General features: G+C 34.6%; 1 protein-coding gene and 1 long non-coding RNA gene across 2 annotated transcripts in view; one reads left to right on the top strand and one right to left on the bottom strand.

The window, feature by feature from the left end:
- LOC140058634 (uncharacterized) overlaps positions 1-11035 on the top strand; it is a 64193-nt gene extending 53158 nt beyond the window's left edge. Inside the window, exon 3 of the long non-coding RNA XR_011847030.1 lies at positions 10980-11035. This is a non-coding gene — a long non-coding RNA (uncharacterized lncRNA). The remainder of the gene's footprint in view (positions 1-10979) is intronic.
- On the bottom strand, positions 27-18412 carry LOC140058623 (uncharacterized). Its single transcript, XM_072104316.1, has 8 exons — positions 18224-18412; positions 9364-10115; positions 9096-9253; positions 5821-5928; positions 5424-5520; positions 4133-4298; positions 2608-2720; positions 27-2365 (listed from the first exon to the last, which is right to left on the bottom strand). The coding sequence occupies exons 1-8, from the start codon at positions 18285-18287 to the stop codon at positions 1577-1579; spliced, it is 2247 nt and encodes a 748-aa protein (XP_071960417.1). The 5' UTR covers positions 18288-18412; the 3' UTR covers positions 27-1576.
- Between the last annotated feature and the right edge of the window lie 144 nt (positions 18413-18556).

Raw genomic sequence — 18556 nt, forward strand, 5'->3', positions numbered from 1 at the left:
ATTTATAACAACAGTATGAATAATTGGTACAAAAAGCAGGAGGGCTCAGCCATGTGGAACACGCAAACATACCAGTTTCACCCGTAATGACCATATATGGGCATTAGTGTGGTTAATGTAAAAGAATATAATATACATTTGAATGTAAACTAAAAATGAGTGGGTGAGTGCTTACAGGGCAAGGCTATACTGCTGTGTATTATCAAATATCAAATGAGTGGGTGAGTGCTTACAGGGCAAGGCTAATATACTGCTGTGTATTATCAAATATTTAATAATTCTACATTTGTACTGATTTATTAAAGTATACACATTATAATGTAAGAAGCTAAAGTTTATAAAATGTTTAAAAAAATTAATTCAAAGTTTAATTTCAAATATGTTATTATATTAGTCATAATTATATAGTTTTTAAATAAAAAATGAACAAACCATTCTTAATTAGAAAGGTTGTATATCAGCTATCTCTATTGAAATATACAGTAGTAGAGTGTCCTATTCATACTATACTATCTCTATTGAAATATACAGTAGTAGAGTGTCCTATTCATACTATACTATCTCTATTGAAATATACAGTAGTAGAGTGTCCTATTCATACTATACTATCTCTATTGAAATATACAGTAGTAGAGTGTCCTATTCATACTATACTATCTCTATTGAAATATACAGTAGTAGAGTGTCCTATTCATACTATACTATCTCTATTGAAATATACACTAGTAGAGTGTCCTATTCATACTATACTATCTCTATTGAAATATACACTAGTAGAGTGTCCTATTCATACTATACTATCTCTATTGAAATATACAGTAGTAGAGTGTCCTATTCATACTATACTATCTCTATTGAAATATACAGTAGTAGAGTGTCCTATTCATACTATACTATCTCTATTGAAATATACAGTAGTAGAGTGTCCTATTCATACTATACTATCTCTATTGAAATATACAGTAGTAGAGTGTCCTATTCATACTATACTATCTCTATTGAAATATACAGTAGTAGAGTGTCCTATTCATACTATACTATCTCTATTGAAATATACAGTAGTAGAGTGTCCTATTCATACTATACTATCTCTATTGAAATATACAGTAGTAGAGTGTCCTATTCATACTATACTATCTCTATTGAAATATACAGTAGTAGAGTGTCCTATTCATACTATACTATCTCTATTGAAATATACAGTAGTAGAGTGTCCTATTCATACTATACTATCTCTATTGAAATATACACTAGTAGAGTGTCCTATTCATACTATACTATCTCTATTGAAATATACACTAGTAGAGTGTCCTATTCATACTTTGAAAAAATAATTATATTACTCGATATTTATACCATGGAGTAATTAACTATACTATATACTATATATATGCTGATTAAAACCTTCTACAAAGCTGGCTATATGTTATAACCATTCATGGTTTCTGAGTTGATTAAAAATGTTTCAACTTCAATTTATTTATATATAATGAATTGTGATAAAATGTTCATCTGGTTTTCAATATTAATGAATTTGTAATTCTTTACAAATTTTGTTTACAAATTTAAGTTGAGTTTAATACATAAACCAATCCTGCATATTGCTAACAACGTCAAAAGACGGTAAAGTGCGCCCTTCCGTGTCAAGACTTTCTGAACTACTGTACGCGGACGTACTGCTACTGATGCTCCCTCTTGCACGCTTCTTACTGAATATCTGCGCTGCGAGAGAAATTCTGTTCTTCTTTTTAATCTTTGATGACTGCGTGGTGGTAGGGGGCGTTTTCTCACCAGATGACACCCCTATGTTCTGTAATGGTAGTAGTAATGGGGACACTTTCCCAGAGTCTTGCAGCGAATTATTAGAGTTTGAAATAATGTGAGGAGATCCTAGGAAGTTTTGGTTTTGTAGGTCATAGTTGGATGGTTTTGGACTCCTATTTCTAGTAACATCAAATTCCATACTGACATCACCATTATTTTCTTCTCTATGAGAAAGTTGCTCACGAGAATAAAAAACATGCTTTATAGATTCTCGTCTTCTTTTATCTTTTTGGTGAGCGACGTTAATATCAACAATCTTTGTGTTTTTTAAACTCAACTTCTCTTTACTGTTCAGATTTAATCGTATCGTTCCATTTTCAAATTCTTTACCTTTCAGTTCAGGTGCAATATTTTCTACTGAGCTTCCTCCAGATGTATTCGAAGGTTCTTCTAAGTTTAGTTTTGGAATTGGACATTGGTCATGTGATTTGAGTGACCGGTCATTTGAGAACAACGATTCATTTATGGGCACATTTTGGTTTCTGTATTGTCCATTGGGTATGGGGGTGGACGTACTTCTAGGTGGAGTAGCTCGCAGTTCCTAAAATATAAATAGAAAGATTAATAGTAGATTTTATTTTATCTCCGTTCATACGTTCACTTTCATGATGGATTACATTACTCTATTGATTAGTTCAGACAACATCATTGTACGGATTACAAAATTTAGAAAGAGAGGAGGGGGTGGGGGAGGGCCTAAACAATAATCTTCATCTGGACAGGCCCTTTTATAAATTGTCATGTTTTTTGTCACTTTTTACAGTAACCTTTACATTTACATACCTGTTCAAAGGCTGAAATATTGCCAGGCCTTCTGCGGACTCTGATTGGTGTTGTAGGTAAAATACGAGACGAGTTCCGAGCATCCAATGTAGAACTTCTGCCTTGATTCGAGTCTGAAATGTAAAATTCGATCTATGTGTAACATTTAATACTAATATAAAAAAAGATCTTCTGACTAACATATTACTCAAGCAGTGTATACTTATAAAGTTTAATCTGTACATAATTAGTTTTTATTGGTTATCCGCACTTGGCGGATAACCCCTTGTTATTGTCAGGATCTTTTTTTTTTCTTTTTTTTTTTTCTATGTTCTTCTTTCTTTCCACGAATTTTGTTCGCAGCGTATCTCTAACTCTGGCAAACATATGATTGTATAACTTTTTCAAAAGATTGCCCTGTAGCTGTAGATGTGCAAGAAACTTTTTTTTATGAATTTTGAGTTGCGCAGCGTAAGTTACGCGCGGTTTTATGAATTTAAATGATTGATCATAAATTAAAATCCGAAAGTCATTTTGTATTGAAACTTGGTGAACATTTAAGTCATATCAAGCGCAAACTTTCTATGGATTAAAAATGGCATGTTTCACAGGAAGTTACGCGCGCACGCGCGTTTAAAATTTCTAATCAACTTTCTACGCGTTTCATGTCATTTTGAGCATTTCAAAAATTCCCAGGCATGCGCAATTTTTTTACGCGCGCATGCGCACGTAGCGCAAAAACATCTTTTTTTTTTTTGATTTTTGTTTTTCCAGCCTTTTCTAGTAAATTTACCAACTTTCAAACAATTTGGACTTAAAATCACGTCATACGAGCACGTAGAATTGAACAATTTGCGCGTGTTTTTAATGAAAAAGTTAAAAAATTTGTCAAAATTTTGCCTTTTTTAAAAAGTCATAGATTCTAAACTCCGTGGTGAACATTTTTAAAATTTCAGATTCTGGAAGTAGATGAGTTGTAGATATCAAATCATGCATCCATATGGCTAACCGGACATTGTGACGTCATCGTATGGCCACTGGAATATAAAATATAGGATTTTTGTCTCTTTCGCATAGCTCATCACATTTAATAGAGCGCATCTCTACTTATCCGTATTGCATTTCCTCCCATTTTGTTATATTGTCTAGGTCAATCAATTATCTTTCGCATAATCTACCATTTTTTAAATTGTGATGACGTCATCATGTCGAAAAGCGTCAATAACTTTGGTCCCTTATTTTCACCTATTCTGCACTGTACGTAGTACGTATACAGAATATAGTGTATAACGTATACAGTTTGACGTGACGCAAAATAGAGAGCGCACTAACATTTTTAAAATGGCATAATCATTTTTCTGCGCGCAATATTCTAACGTATGACGTGCACGTGGAGTTTGCGCTGCGGATAACCTAACTGTCCGTAGTGACGAGTTCAAATCTAGTTACTTTTGATTTACTTTTATATAGTTATTATCATTTAAAAGTTGTTTTTGTTCTTCTTGGAGGTAAAAGTAAATTTTGCCTTTTGAAATGTTATACCCACCTTGTTGTAGTCTTGGACTTCGTCGTAGTTCCGTTGACGTCTGGCTTGACAAACTCCGTTTAACGCGATTCATGTTAGGCATCACAAGCATCTTCACAACATTTGAGGTTGTCATGAGGTCAACGACATCTAAATGGTTCATTCCAGATATGTCTTCCCCATTTACCTGGAAATATAGTTTAATTTATAATGATTATAGATTTAGTATTTTTACTGCCTTTTCCCCTCATTTTGTTATTTTCCCATTCTAGATTCTTCCAGAAAAAAAAAAAAAAGATTTCTCCAATAATATTTGCTTGAGTTTACTGGATACCAGCAAAACTCTAAACTTGGATACTGAATCTAATTGTCATATCGCCCTCTATACATATATTTTTTTTAACGGACTTAGTAAAAACCGTATGAGGTTATAAAGGTGAAATTACCAATAAACTGAATAAACTTTAAGAATGAATAGACAGATGATTTTTGTACTGACATTGACAAAAAAAACCGACCTATATTTGAACATTTAACAACTTAATTCAGTGGTAAATAAACTGGAACTGATTTAGGGTGTGGTAGTTAGTCCTTTTGAAAAAAAAACAATGTGTTGGTATACAACAAAAGTACTTAAAACAACTAAATGTGTTTAATCATTAATAAGCTTAGAAACTTAATTGATAATAACTTAATTAATATGAAACAACTACAGTTTTCAATCTCTTACAAAATACATTATTATGGAGTAATTTTAATGGCTCTATAAGTATTTTAAAATTAAAAAATACAAATTCATAGATAAATATCCTTCTTTATTGTTAGTCAGCACCATACCTACAGTTTCTTTTGATATGTTTTCAAAAAAACATTTACAGGGCCGTAGCCACGATTATGGTTGGCCTTTGACAATCCACTGGCTTGAACACAGATTGTTCTCTTTGACAGAAGCCTTTGACAATCCACTGGCTTGAACACAGATTGTTCTCTTTGACAGAAGCCTTTGACAATCCAGTGGCTTGAACACAGATTGTTCTCTTTGACAGAGGCCTTTGACAATTCAGTGGCTTGAACAGAAACTGTTCTATTTTCTTGCGAAAACCAGACCACTTTATTTGGCTACACCACTGTTTTCTGAACTTTTGTAAAAGTATTTAGAAATGTCAATCAGAGATAGATATCCTACATTGGTCGTCAACACCATACGTTGCCTTGGTGATTGTAATTGAATTGGTGTTATGACAAAAGAACAATAGATTTGTGAAGGGTGCTTGTCTACCATTATATTGTAATTAAAGGTTTAAGAACACACCTTTAGTACGAGTTCTCCTCGCTTTAGTCCGGCCTTGTGGGCAGGTGATAGCGGATCTATACTTGCAACGGTCACTGGCAAGCCGTAGTCAATACCACTAAGGGATAAAAAATAAAAAAGCATTGTACCATATCAGTTAGAAGTTTTACACCATACCACACCATATTTTCTGTATAGTTATTTTAAAATGGGTGTAACATGTTTTTTGTGTTTTGCTCTGGTAATTTTCTTTGCAAGTATTTCAAATTTGGGTAATCAATTATATATTGTGAATCTTTACCCTTTAGATCCTATAGTCAATTCATGGTTGGCAAAACAGTATAATTGTGTTTATATGGGAATGGCTTTATAAAATTATATATATTAGGTTTATAAAAAAACTACAGTTGCAACTTACCCTCGTATACTGCAACCAAGAAAGCCATCATCATCTGCAACCAGTAATACAACCCTCATTCTGTCCACGAGTGAGTCATCCTTTCGGTATGATGAACTTTCCCGACTTCTATTTAAAAAAAGATTTAAAAGTCGGTTAAGAAAGTGTACACTGGAAGTGAATACTGTGTCATATATTTGTACTGTTATGTTATCAAACAGTTTAAACATATTTGAAAGCTGTGATACTTTTCCATCGTTTGTTCACAGGAGTATCCATTGAATAGGTGTGTCTGTTGAATACGTGTGTCTGTTGAATAGGTGTGTCCATTTAATAGGTGTGTCCATTGAATACGTGTGTCCGTAGAATACGTGTGTCCATTTAATAGGTGTGTCGTTGAATAGGTGTGTCCGTTGAATACGTGTGTCCATTTAATAGGTGTGTCTGTTGAATAGGTGTGTCCATTGAATAGGTGTGTCTGTTGAATAGGTGTGTCCATTGAATAGGTGTGTCTGTTGAATAGGTGTGTCCATTGAATAGGTGTGTCTGTTGAATAGGTGTGTCTGTTGAATAGGTGTGTCTGTTGAATAGGTGTGTCTGTTGAATAGGTGTGTCTGTTGAATAGGTGTGTCCGTTGAATAGGTGTGTCCGTTGAATAGGTGTGTCCGTTGAATAGGTGTGTCTGTTGAATAGGTGTGTCTGTTGAATAGGTGTGTCCGTTGAATAGGTGTGTCCGTTGAATAGGTGTGTCCGTTGAATAGGTGTGTCTGTTGAATAGGTGTGTCTGTTGAATACGTGTGTCTGTTGAATACGTGTGTCTGTTGAATACGTGTGTCTGTTGAATACGTGTGTCTGTTGAATAGGTGTGTCTGTTGAATAGGTGTGTCTGTTGAATAGGTGTGTCTGTTGAATAGGTGTGTCCATTTAATAGGTGTGTCTGTAGTTAATTACCAGTATAACTAAAATTATGCTTAAATTTAACATGAGACTTGGTGTTCAAATCAAGCAAAGTAAAAAGAGTGAATTTCTTAATGAATAAAACAAAAGTACAATTGTTCAGGATGAAAAAGAAATACATTTTTCAAATACATTTATATAACATTATGCTCATATTATTAACTTTGGCCATTACTAATGATATATACTATGCTTTAGAATTACTGCAGTAGTCGAGGCTTAACTGTATTTGACTGCTTCCTTTAGAATTACTGCAGTAGTCGAGGCTTAACTGTATTTGACTGCTTCCTTTAGAATTACTGCAGTAGTCGAGGCTTAACTGTATTTGACTGCTTCCTTTAGAATTACTGCAGTAGTCGAGGCTTAACTGTATTTGACTGCTTCCTTTAGAATTACTGCAGTAGTCGAGGCTTAACTGTATTTGACTGCTTCCTTTAGAATTACTGCAGTAGTCGAGGCTTAACTGTATTTGACTGCTTCCTTTAGAATTACTGCAGTAGTCGAGGCTTAACTGTATTTGACTGCTTCCTTTAGAATTACTGCAGTAGTCGAGGCTTAACTGTATTTGACTGCTTCCTTTAGAATTACTGCAGTAGTCGAGGCTTAACTGTATTTGACTGCTTCCTTTAGAATTACTGCAGTAGTCGAGGCTTAACTGTATTTGACTGCTTCCTTTAGAATTACTGCAGTAGTCGAGGCTTAACTGTATTTGACTGCTTCCTTTAGAATTACTGCAGTAGTCGAGGCTTAACTGTATTTGACTGCTTCCTTTAGAATTACTGCAGTAGTCGAGGCTTAACTGTATTTGACTGCTTCCTTTAGAATTACTGCAGTAGTCGAGGCTTAACTGTATTTGACTGCTTCCTTTAGAATTACTGCAGTAGTCGAGGCTTAACTGTATTTGACTGCTTCCTTTAGAATTACTGCAGTAGTCGAGGCTTAACTGTATTTGACTGCTTCCTTTAGAATTACTGCAGTAGTCGAGGCTTAACTGTATTTGACTGCTTCCTTTAGAATTACTGCAGTAGTCGAGGCTTAACTGTATTTGACTGCTTCCTTTAGAATTACTGCAGTAGTCGAGGCTTAACTGTATTTGACTGCTTCCTTTAGAATTACTGCAGTAGTCGAGGCTTAACTGTATTTGACTGCTTCCTTTAGAATTACTGCAGTAGTCGAGGCTTAACTGTATTTGACTGCTTCCTTTAGAATTACTGCAGTAGTCGAGGCTTAACTGTATTTGACTGCTTCCTTTAGAATTACTGCAGTAGTCGAGGCTTAACTGTATTTGACTGCTTCCTTTAGAGTCACCTGGTTCAACTAAGTACATTCATACAATTTATCAATAGCAGCCATTGTGTACATTTACTTAGGTTTCACCTGTGCTAACAATGTATATTGGAATCTTCATGATTTATCACTCAATAATACTAAGTCTGTACTTAGAGCGATAACAGCCATACTGTACAGACGTATACAGTACTGTATGTGTTTTTTTTTAAATAAAAAACTTATTATTTATTGACCAGAGAAGTAAATCCCAAAAGGATGATAAATAAAATAGAAACATTTGCTTGTCTTAATTAAAATAACACCTTCTGTAGATACAGTATGTATTGATCCATTAAGTAATAATTACTCCATAATTATCCTAAACCAGAATCCAGTCAGACTTTACAAGTACGTCATGCACTACATTGATCAAATACAAATAGGGAAGTACAGTATCCCAATAGGGTGATAGAAAAATGTTTTTTTTGTTGCGTTAAGTAAAATAAAAAGATTACTCATAATGACCTACTGTATTAATATCCTAAATCACAATCAAATAAGCAACGTTGGGCCCGGTTGCGTTCTGGATGGGAGACCATCTAGAAATCGTGGCGGGTGCTGTATATACTGGAGAGTGATGGTGTAATGGTAATATCGGACTAGCATGTGATAGGCATGGGTTCGAGGTTATCATACTAATTGCATCCTTAGGCAAGATGCTTTACTCTCATTGCCTAATCTGGTAGGCGCTGCACTGCTGGCTGCCGTGGGTCCGTGGAGGGCCTAATCCTAATTTCCTCACTGAGGACAAATATTAAATAATATTAAATACAGTAAGCCTGAACTTAAAGCATAACAGCCATACTGTACAGTACACAATAAAACATTATGTGTTTAAAATTGACCAGAGAAGTAAATCCCAAAAGGGATACATATGATAGAAAAATGGTTTTTTATGTGTCTTAATTAAAATAACACTTACTTATGATGGCCTTCTGTAGCTATGTATTGATCCATGATTTTTCTAAACCAGAATCCATTCAGAATTTACAAGAACCAAAATAAATTACCTAGGAGTATCATTTGGCGTACCAGGCATCTGTCCACATTGTGCTAGGTATAGTGTCAACTTAAAAGCAGATTTTATCGCCACCACGGCCTCCGCATGAGTCACGTTTTTAAGAGATGTGCCGTTCACTTTTAAAATCCGTTCTCCAACTTTTAAACCCTAAAAATCAGATAAATTGTAGACATTAATTCAAGATAATAAATACTGTAAGTTATTGACAAATAATTACTCTGTTTCAATTTAGGAATACAGAAAAATTGATTTTTTACCTTCTTTTCGGCTTGGCCACCTGAATCAACAGATGAAATATATATACCAGCATTAAGATCTTTTCCACCACGAATACAAAACCCTAAGTTTTCTCCATGTCTGTTTTCAAGTTTAACCTTTCGGACAGCGAGATTCTGACCTGACCTACTTGACCTTTGAACCGGTATCTCATCCGAAGTTGACGTTACTCTTAATAACTCGACATGAGTAGTTTTGCTTCGTTTTCTCTCTGCTTTTCCAGTTCTCTCGTCTCCTTGTTTGTCTTTCTTACCAGGAACTCTTGATGTTGATGCCTCCAGATGGATTCTATCAAGGTTCCCCTCCATTGATCTGGTTCTTCTTCTTCTGTCGTTTCTTTCCCTAACTCCTTCCGTTATTCCTTTAGAAGGTTCTAGTACAGAGCTATGTCTGGCTGGTTTCTTATCTCCTTTATCTGATGGTTTCATCTTTTGATGTTCACTCTGTAGAAGTCTCTCATAATGCTGAAAATGGACGGAGCATAAACTATTGAAATCTAGAAGAAGATGTTCTGGAACCATAGAGTGAAGCACCACCAAAATCTGCATCTTCTCTTTGGTGTTAAGGATGACTTTTAAGGAGCTACAGAAGGAAACTATGGAGTGGTTCTCTCTGAATGACTGTATGGCCGTCTTAAGCTGCTGACACTCTGCTGGCGTGAGCACCTTGTGCGACAACGATCGAAGCTTGGCGCTTGTAAGCGGCATGTTGATTTTATTCTCAACACTACAGTCTGTGGGAAGAAAAATATATGTAAATAAATTCTTCTAAATCCAAAATGTAATATTCATGATTAATAATTAGCCCTGACAAAGGAATAATTTTTATCTGAGAGCTTGGTACATATTTTTAGCTGTTTTTGCTTTTTGTTTATTTTATTTGTAGATCCAGTGACTGATTTTTTCAGTAATTTGCTTTGAATTGATGATTAATGATCAAATATTTCTTATGAAAATATCAACAATTGAAACAGGGTCCCTTGAAACACACTAATGAGAAATGACTACAAAATACAAATTACATTTAATTATATATTTGTTTAATGATTTTAATTTTTTTTTTAATACAAAAAGCAAAATATAAATCAATATTATCTAATTAAATTTGAGGATATTGAGAGAGTAAACAAAAGAGATGGAGTAACAAATAGACAGCAAATGATTCAAGCTGAAAGCACTATTGTTGTGATCCTGTCAGAGATACTCAGTCATGAATTAAAGCTATTGTTAATAATTATATTCAAATAATGAATTTGGCAACAAAAGATGGTAACTAGTGAGAGATGAGGGATCATGTACCTTGTTAAGCCATGAATGGTTACTGTAGGTTTTAAATAACAACATTATAGACAGTACAAACAGTTTGGTAGAGAAACATTGGCTATTAATGTTATTTCTACTGAGTGAGATACATTAACATTTGATATGATGCATGGTAAGTACAGACTTACTGTAGATAAGTTTCCAAAGTTAGTCGGGGCTCTTTAAATCTTGTGTTTTACAGTTAGAATTATAATTACATTAAAAAATATTGTTTTTATTAATTTATTTGTTAATTTTTTAAATTGTAAATTAATTTATTTTTATCTTTGTCATAGAATATGAATTATTCACTGTTGTGATGTCATCAATGATGTTGTTTGCATGTGGGCACAATTGCATCGAAAATACAAAATCAGTAAATATATTTGGAAAATATAGCTGTGTTTCTATAATTCAAAAGAAATGTTTCAGATATCCAGCAGTTTCAGCCAATGACAACGACTGTTTGTACACAGGAACAGATCACAAGATGAATGGCTTAAAGTTGCATCATGTTACCCACCGAGTGACCACCCCACACCAAGTGACCACTCTTGATGTTGAAACCACTCCTTTGTGGACCACCCCACAGCAACTGACCACCCTTGATGTTAAAACCATATTTTTGTCTACCACCCAGCAAGTAACTACCCTACAACAAGTAACCACCCCACAGCAAGTGACCACCCTTGATGTTAAAACCACTTCTTTGTTGACCACCCCACAGCAAGTGACCACCCCGCAGCAACTGACCACCCTTGACGTTAAAACCACATCTTTGTCTACCACCCAGCAAGTGACCACCCCACAGCAAGTGACCACCCTTGACGTTAAAACCACATTTTTGTCTACCACCCAGCAAGTGACCACCACACAGCAAGTGACCACCAAAAAAAAACTGACCACCCTTGACATTAAAACTACTTCTTTGTCTACAACCCAGCAAGTGACCACCCAACAGCAAGTGACCACCCAACAGCATGTGACCACCCCACAACAACTGACCACCCCACAGCAAGTGACCACTCCACAGCAAGTGACCATAGCCTTGGCAGTGGCAGTGGTGTTACAATCGGAGCGTTTGGAACTGGTCATCCTGACGGAGATGATGGTTATTTTTATGGAATGATGGATGAAATAAAGTTATATTCAACTAATTTAACGGCAGATGACACACTCAAACTTTTTAAGTAATATTCTCCGTTACCACGATAATTGAACTTTTACAGAACACGATAAACGATTTTTAATTACATCAGCGAGCAATGGGCGTCACCCATCCATCTACTAGTGACACATTATCTATAGATACTAATGTGTTAGGCCTAGCCTCTGTTCAATATTGAATATCGAAACGTGGCAGGCTATGGTGCATGACCTTTGACAAGATCACCAAAAATTATAAACTAACTTACAATACTTATTATTTATATATTCATGAATAGCCGCTCCATAATCTCTTTGCTATTTCTTCTTTATATCTATTTTTATTATGAAATCATACTAACAAATATAATTTTTATTAATAATATAATCATAACAATTATTTTAATTATTTTAAATATGTATAAAATAATATAGGTTTTAACCAAAACAACATGGATTAATCATATTGACTATAACAACGCGGAACATCAATTATATATACATAGACTCTTCTATATAGACTCTTCCACACATAATGTAACAAATAAAACACTAATGTAATCAAACACCATATACTCTCTCTCTAACCAATTTGTCAATCTTCTATCGACTAAAGCCAAAGTATAGTCGTTATCTCGGGACCATCCTATGGTTACCATCAGGTAGGCTTACTTCAATAAGGCTTCTATGAATGGATGACGAGTTGGGAGCAGGAACGCTAGTAGACCATACCCAGTACTGTTTTGATTAAGATCAATCGGGAAATTACCTCACGACACTACAATGCGGAGCGTTCAACAAAATCACAATTAACTTTGGTCTAAAGCATTCAAACGTGTACAAATTTGGACACACGATTCCAGACAGATACGGTATCCACCTAACCTATTAATTACAATTATAATAATTATACAGTACTATATGACATTAAAATTGATAAAATATTACCGATCGTTTGATGACAATTCACACATAACGTTGATAAAGACGCACTTCTTATCCACTGTAAGCATCAACGTGTAATTCTGATTGGTTCATTCATCAGACACCTTTTCGTGATTGGATGACTCATCAACCAATCAATTCACAGATGAATTCAATCGGAACAAACTTTTATTATGGATTTAAGCTGCTCTGATGACACTCATTATATTAATGTAAATATTAGCTGTGAAACTCTCTTTTAAAGATGTATTGTCCCCCTGAAAATTTTGATTTTTCAATTTTTGTTGTTGAATATGCCATTTTAATGTCACATAATAGTTATTGACTTAGACCAAAAATTGGATCGAAAAAATATTTATTTACCTGAAAAAAAACTGGAATTTAAAGCAAAAAATGGTCAAATTGGCTGCCAGCCAATGGATTTTTTGTTGAATTTAACCATTTTTCATGTTATTTTATAAGTGAAAACATTATTTTTTCCAGTTTTTTTTTCTACGGAAGTAATTCACTTGATTAAAACTACAAAATAACCCATTCAAAGTCTGATTTAATTAATCTTCATTTTTTATGTTTTTGGGGGACAATACATCTTCAACAGTTTCAAATCAAAGTATTGATTTATATACTGTAGATTAATATGATTGATGAATATTAAAATGTATTTAAACCGAACTGTTTATTTTTAAAAAGAAGTTAATTTTGTTTTTTTATACCAAAAACAAAATTCAATACTGTCTAATTAAATATGAGAATATTTAGAGAGTACATAAACAAAAACAGATGGAGTTAGCTGGACTAACAAATACTATACTGTAGACAGCAAATGATTCAAGCTGAAAGCACTATTGTTCTGATCCTGTTCCTCCATGGAAATACTCAGTCATGAATTAAAGCTATTGTTAATAATTATATTCAATTGATGAATTTGACAACAAAAGATGGTTAATGAGAGATGAAGGATCATGTACTCTGTTCAGTCATGAAGCAAAAAATGGTTTAGTTTAGTGTACTAATGATACTGTACTTAAACGACAAATTAAAAACCTCCTTTCTACTCTCACTGAGATGCTAAATGGATAATTTTAAAGATGTTTACATGTAGTCTACAAAATGATATGTACTTAAATGACAAATTAAAAACCTCCTTTCTACTCTCACTGAGATGCTAAATGATATGTACTTAAACGACAAATTAAAAACCTCCTTTCTACTCTCACTGAGATGCTAAATGATATGTACTTAAATGACAAATTAAAAACCTCCTTTCTACTCTCACTGAGATGCTAAATGATATGTACTTAAACGACAAATTAAAAACCTCCTTTCTACTCTCACTGAGATGCTAAATGGATAATTTTAAAGATGTTTACATGTAGTCTACAAAATGATATGTACTTAAATGACAAATTTAAACCTCCATTTTCATTGTGGTGCTAAATGGATAATTAATATTTCTGTAACATTTCAATATAAGTCTAAATTTAGTATAATACTAATAATCCTGATGTTTGTATTTTGATCATCTGCTACATGTAAGTACACTACTGCTGCTGTGGTAAGAAAGCTGTTGAAATGAAATGTACAGTATTTTAACTACAGTACTGTATGATCAGGGAAGAGTAAAATTGACAAACAACAACCCAATTTCTTCTTAAAAATGTCAATATAAGTCTGAACTTAATACAATACTTTACTAAATACTAATAATCTTAATGTTGTGTATTGTGATCATCTGTTGCTAAGTACTCTAAGACACACATGTACAGTAAGACCATAGCGACAAAAGTAAGACTAAGCTGTTTTAAATGAAATTTAAATACAGTGTGACAAAAAAAAACAATATCTGCAGCACAGCATAGATGATTATACTATAGTTCATATTATTGTAGTTTTAATTTAAAAAGATGCACATTAGATTAATATTCGGGGAATCTCTATGGGGAGCCAATGCTTTGTACACTCTGGCTATTAAATAGTAACAATGCTCCACCCAGCACAAATTACTCATCACGCTGAATGTTTGTGTGAAAATTATTATAGAATAAACGTGCAGGGAATTGTACTTACATTACTCTTTAATCGCATTATGTTATGTATTTAAAATGTAGATTCAGGATAGGAAATATATCAGTATGTAATGAGAAATTATTTTTATAATTTACTGTAGATGTTTTTGGAAGATTTTTTTTTTACTGTAATACTATATTATATACAGTATATTTAATATAAATTTATATATACTGTATAGAACACCAGATAATTACTGTAATCTAATAAAATTGCTCATAGGTGTCAGAGGGATCCAGGATTTTGAAATAGGGGCCATTACAATTTGTGAAATTTAGAGGGGCTGGCTGAACCCCCTTTCCCTGGGTGCAGTAGTAGTACATTACATATAACAAATACTGCTGGTATTAAACTGATCAAACACAAATGAGGGTGGGGTGAGAGAAAAGGGTAGAAAGAGCATGTGGGTCTTAAATTGGAATAGATTGTTTTATTTCTACTATAACTTTTTTTGACACTTTGTCCAATTTAAGTTCTTAAATCGATTTAAGTTTGCCACTTTGTATGTTTCATGTTTTGTAATTTAATGTGCTTTTAATTCTATATTTATATCTGAAGAGTTTTAAGGCATCCTGTAATTGGCGATTTTTCGCTGTCGGATGTGGTGGAAATAAAATAAAATTCAAGGCACAGTAGTCAATTTGAAGTTGGTAGCAAGGAATCGTCAATTTAATTAAGTCAAATTTGAAGTGTAGATTAATTGTACATATTAATTGTACATATTAGTTACATCTATTGATACATTGAATCACCCTACATATTGTGTACCTGAGTGCTATTGTAGAGTTACTCTAAGTCCCTATTTGATCAAGTTTATTACCGGATATTAAAAATAACAATGATTCTCGTATATTTCTGTAATCCGCACTTGTATATTAGAGTCTTTTTGTTAAACAAAATGCTTTTGAAAAATAATTTAGGCAAAAATCAATGCATGTTGATGTGTATTGATTAATCTTGTTATTGGTTATTTTCGCTTAATCAGAACTAAGTATCACTATCAAAGTTTGAAAGGAACGATGAATTTGTTCGCAAAACAAATAATCATTTTAGTGTATAATGTTACATGTCTTTATTGGAACATTACGTTCCACCATAGGTTGAATGGTTACTGTAGGTTTTAAATAACAACATTATAGACAGTACAAACAGTTTGGTTCTAAGAGCAGACTAGAGAAACATTGGCTAATGTTATTACTACTGAGTGAGATACATTAATAACATTTGATATGATGCATGGTAAGTACAGACTTACTGTAGAAGTTTCCAAAGTTAGTCAGGGCTCTTTATATCTGGTGTTTTACAATTAGAATTATAATTACATTAATATTAATTTGTTTGTTAATTTTTTAAACCATAAATTTGTTGTTTTTTTTTTGGTCATAGAATATGAACTATTCACTGTTGTGATGTCATCAATGATGTTGTTTGCATGTGGGCAAAATTGCAACGAAAATACAAAATTAGTAAATATATTTGGAAAATATAGCTGTGTTTCTATAATTCAAAAGAAATGTTTCAGATATCCAGCAGTTTCAGCCAACGACAACGACTGTTTGTACACAGAAACAGATCACAAGATGAATAGCTTAATGTTGCATCATGTTACCCATCGAGTGACCACCCCACACCAAGTGACCACTCTTGATGTTGAAACCACTCCTCCTTTGTTGACCACCTCACAACAAGTGACCACCTCACAGCAACTGACCACCTTTGATGTTAAAACTACTTCTTTGTCTACCACCCAGCAAGTGACCACCCTGCAGCAAGTGACCACCCTGCAGCAAGTGACAACCCTGCAGCAAGTGGCCACCCAACAAAAACGGACCACCCTTGACATTAAAACTACTTCTTTGTCTACCACCCAGCAAGTGACCACCCCACAGCAAGTGACCACCCAACAAAAACTGACCACCCTTAACATTAAAACTACTTCTTTGTCTACCACCCAGCAAGTGACCATCCCACAGCAAGTGACCACCCCACAGCCACTGACCACTCCACAGCCACTGACCACTCCACAGCCACTGACTACCCCACAGCCACTGTCTACCCCACAACAAGTGACCACTCCACAGCAAGTGACCACCCCACAGCCACTGACCACTCCACAGCCACTGACCACTCCACAGCCACTGACTACCCCACAGCCACTGTCTACCCCACAACAAGTGACCACTCCACAGCAAGTGACCACCCCACAACCACTGACCGCCCCACAGCCACTGACCACTCCACAGCCACTGTCTACCCCACAACAAGTGACCACTCAACAGCAAGTGACCACCCCACAACCACTGACCACTCCACAGCCACTGACCACTCCACAGCCACTGTCTACCCCACAACAAGTGACCACCCCACAGCAAGTGACCACTCCACAGCCACTGACCACCCCACAGCCACTGACCACCCTTGATGTACTGAATTCCAATCTATTGGCACATTATTCATTTGAAGACAATTTAAATGATGTATCTGGTAATGGTTATGATGGCGCTGTCGTTGGTTCAGGAGTAACATACACTCAAGGACCACAAGGAAAAGCAGTACAATTTAATGGAAACTTTAGACTGTACATGGAAAAGTTTGAAACATACAACTTTGGTTCTGAATTTTCATTCAGTTTACTTTTAAATTGTGTCCCACCTACCACTGGAGGGATTGGATTTATTAGTAATGGATTCCAGAATTCCGGCACTTGGGAGGTGAAAATAAAAAGCAACGGCCCGTTTCGAATTTCAGTTTTTGGACCTCCACCGGAATTAACCATTGACATTGCCGATTTTCGCTTTAATGAATGGATCCATGTTGTTTTCACATTTGGTGGAAAAACATCAACTGTCTATATAAATGGGGTACTGACCGATAGTGTGTGTTGTGCTGATTTGGATAGCCTTGGCAGTGGCAGTGGTGTTACAATCGGAGCTTTTGGAACTGGTCATCGCGAAAGCGATGATGGTTATTTTTACGGAATGATGGATGAAATTAAGTTATATTCAACCCATTTAACGGCAGATGAAGCAGTTAAACTTTTTAATTATTATTCTCCGTTACCACCATAATCGAACTTTTACAGAACACGATAAATGATTTTTAATACATCAGCGAGCAATCCGTCCATCTACTATAGTACTAGTGACGCAATTATCTATTTTAGTATCAGTGTAGGCCTAGCCGCCGCTGCAAACTAACCTCGCCGCCTCGGAGCCTATCACTACAATGCGGAGGGTTCAACAAAATCCAAAATAACTTCTGGCTAAAGCATTCAAACATGTGCAAATTTGGACACACGATTCCCGACAGATACGGTATCCACCTAACCTATTAATTACATTTATAATATACTATATGACATTAAAATGGATAAAATATTTACCGTTTGTTCGCTGACAATTCACACATAACGTTGATAAGGACGCACTTCTTATCGCTGTAAGCATTATCGTGTAATTCTGATTGGTTAATTCATCAGACGCCTTTTTGTGATTGGATGACTCATCAACCAATCAATTCACAGATGAATTCAATCGGAACAAACTTTTATTATGGATTTAAGCTTCTCTGACGTCACTCTTAATGTAAATATTAACTGCGAAACTCTCTTTTAACAGTTTCAAATCATAGTATTGATTTATATAGATTAATATTAATGGATATTACAATGTATTTAAACCGAACTGTTTATTTTCGATTAGTAGATCAAGTGAAA

Source organism: Antedon mediterranea, chromosome 9 (genome assembly GCF_964355755.1).
Source record: "Antedon mediterranea chromosome 9, ecAntMedi1.1, whole genome shotgun sequence".
Taxonomy (NCBI): domain Eukaryota; kingdom Metazoa; phylum Echinodermata; class Crinoidea; order Comatulida; family Antedonidae; genus Antedon; species Antedon mediterranea.

What these genes read in the sequence shown, in the direction of transcription:
- LOC140058623 (XM_072104316.1), bottom strand. Translation starts at nt 18,287, where the DNA reads ATGCTTACAGCGATAAGAAGTGCGTCCTTATCAACGTTATGTGTGAAT. An exon ending in GAGGAGAACTCGTACTAAAG is followed by an intron (nt 4,299 to 5,423) that starts GTGTGTTCTTAA and finishes CTATATTTCCAG; the next exon opens with GTAAATGGGGAAGACATATC. An exon ending in AAGTCCAAGACTACAACAAG is followed by an intron (nt 2,721 to 4,132) that starts GTGGGTATAACA and finishes TTTACATTTCAG; the next exon opens with ACTCGAATCAAGGCAGAAGT.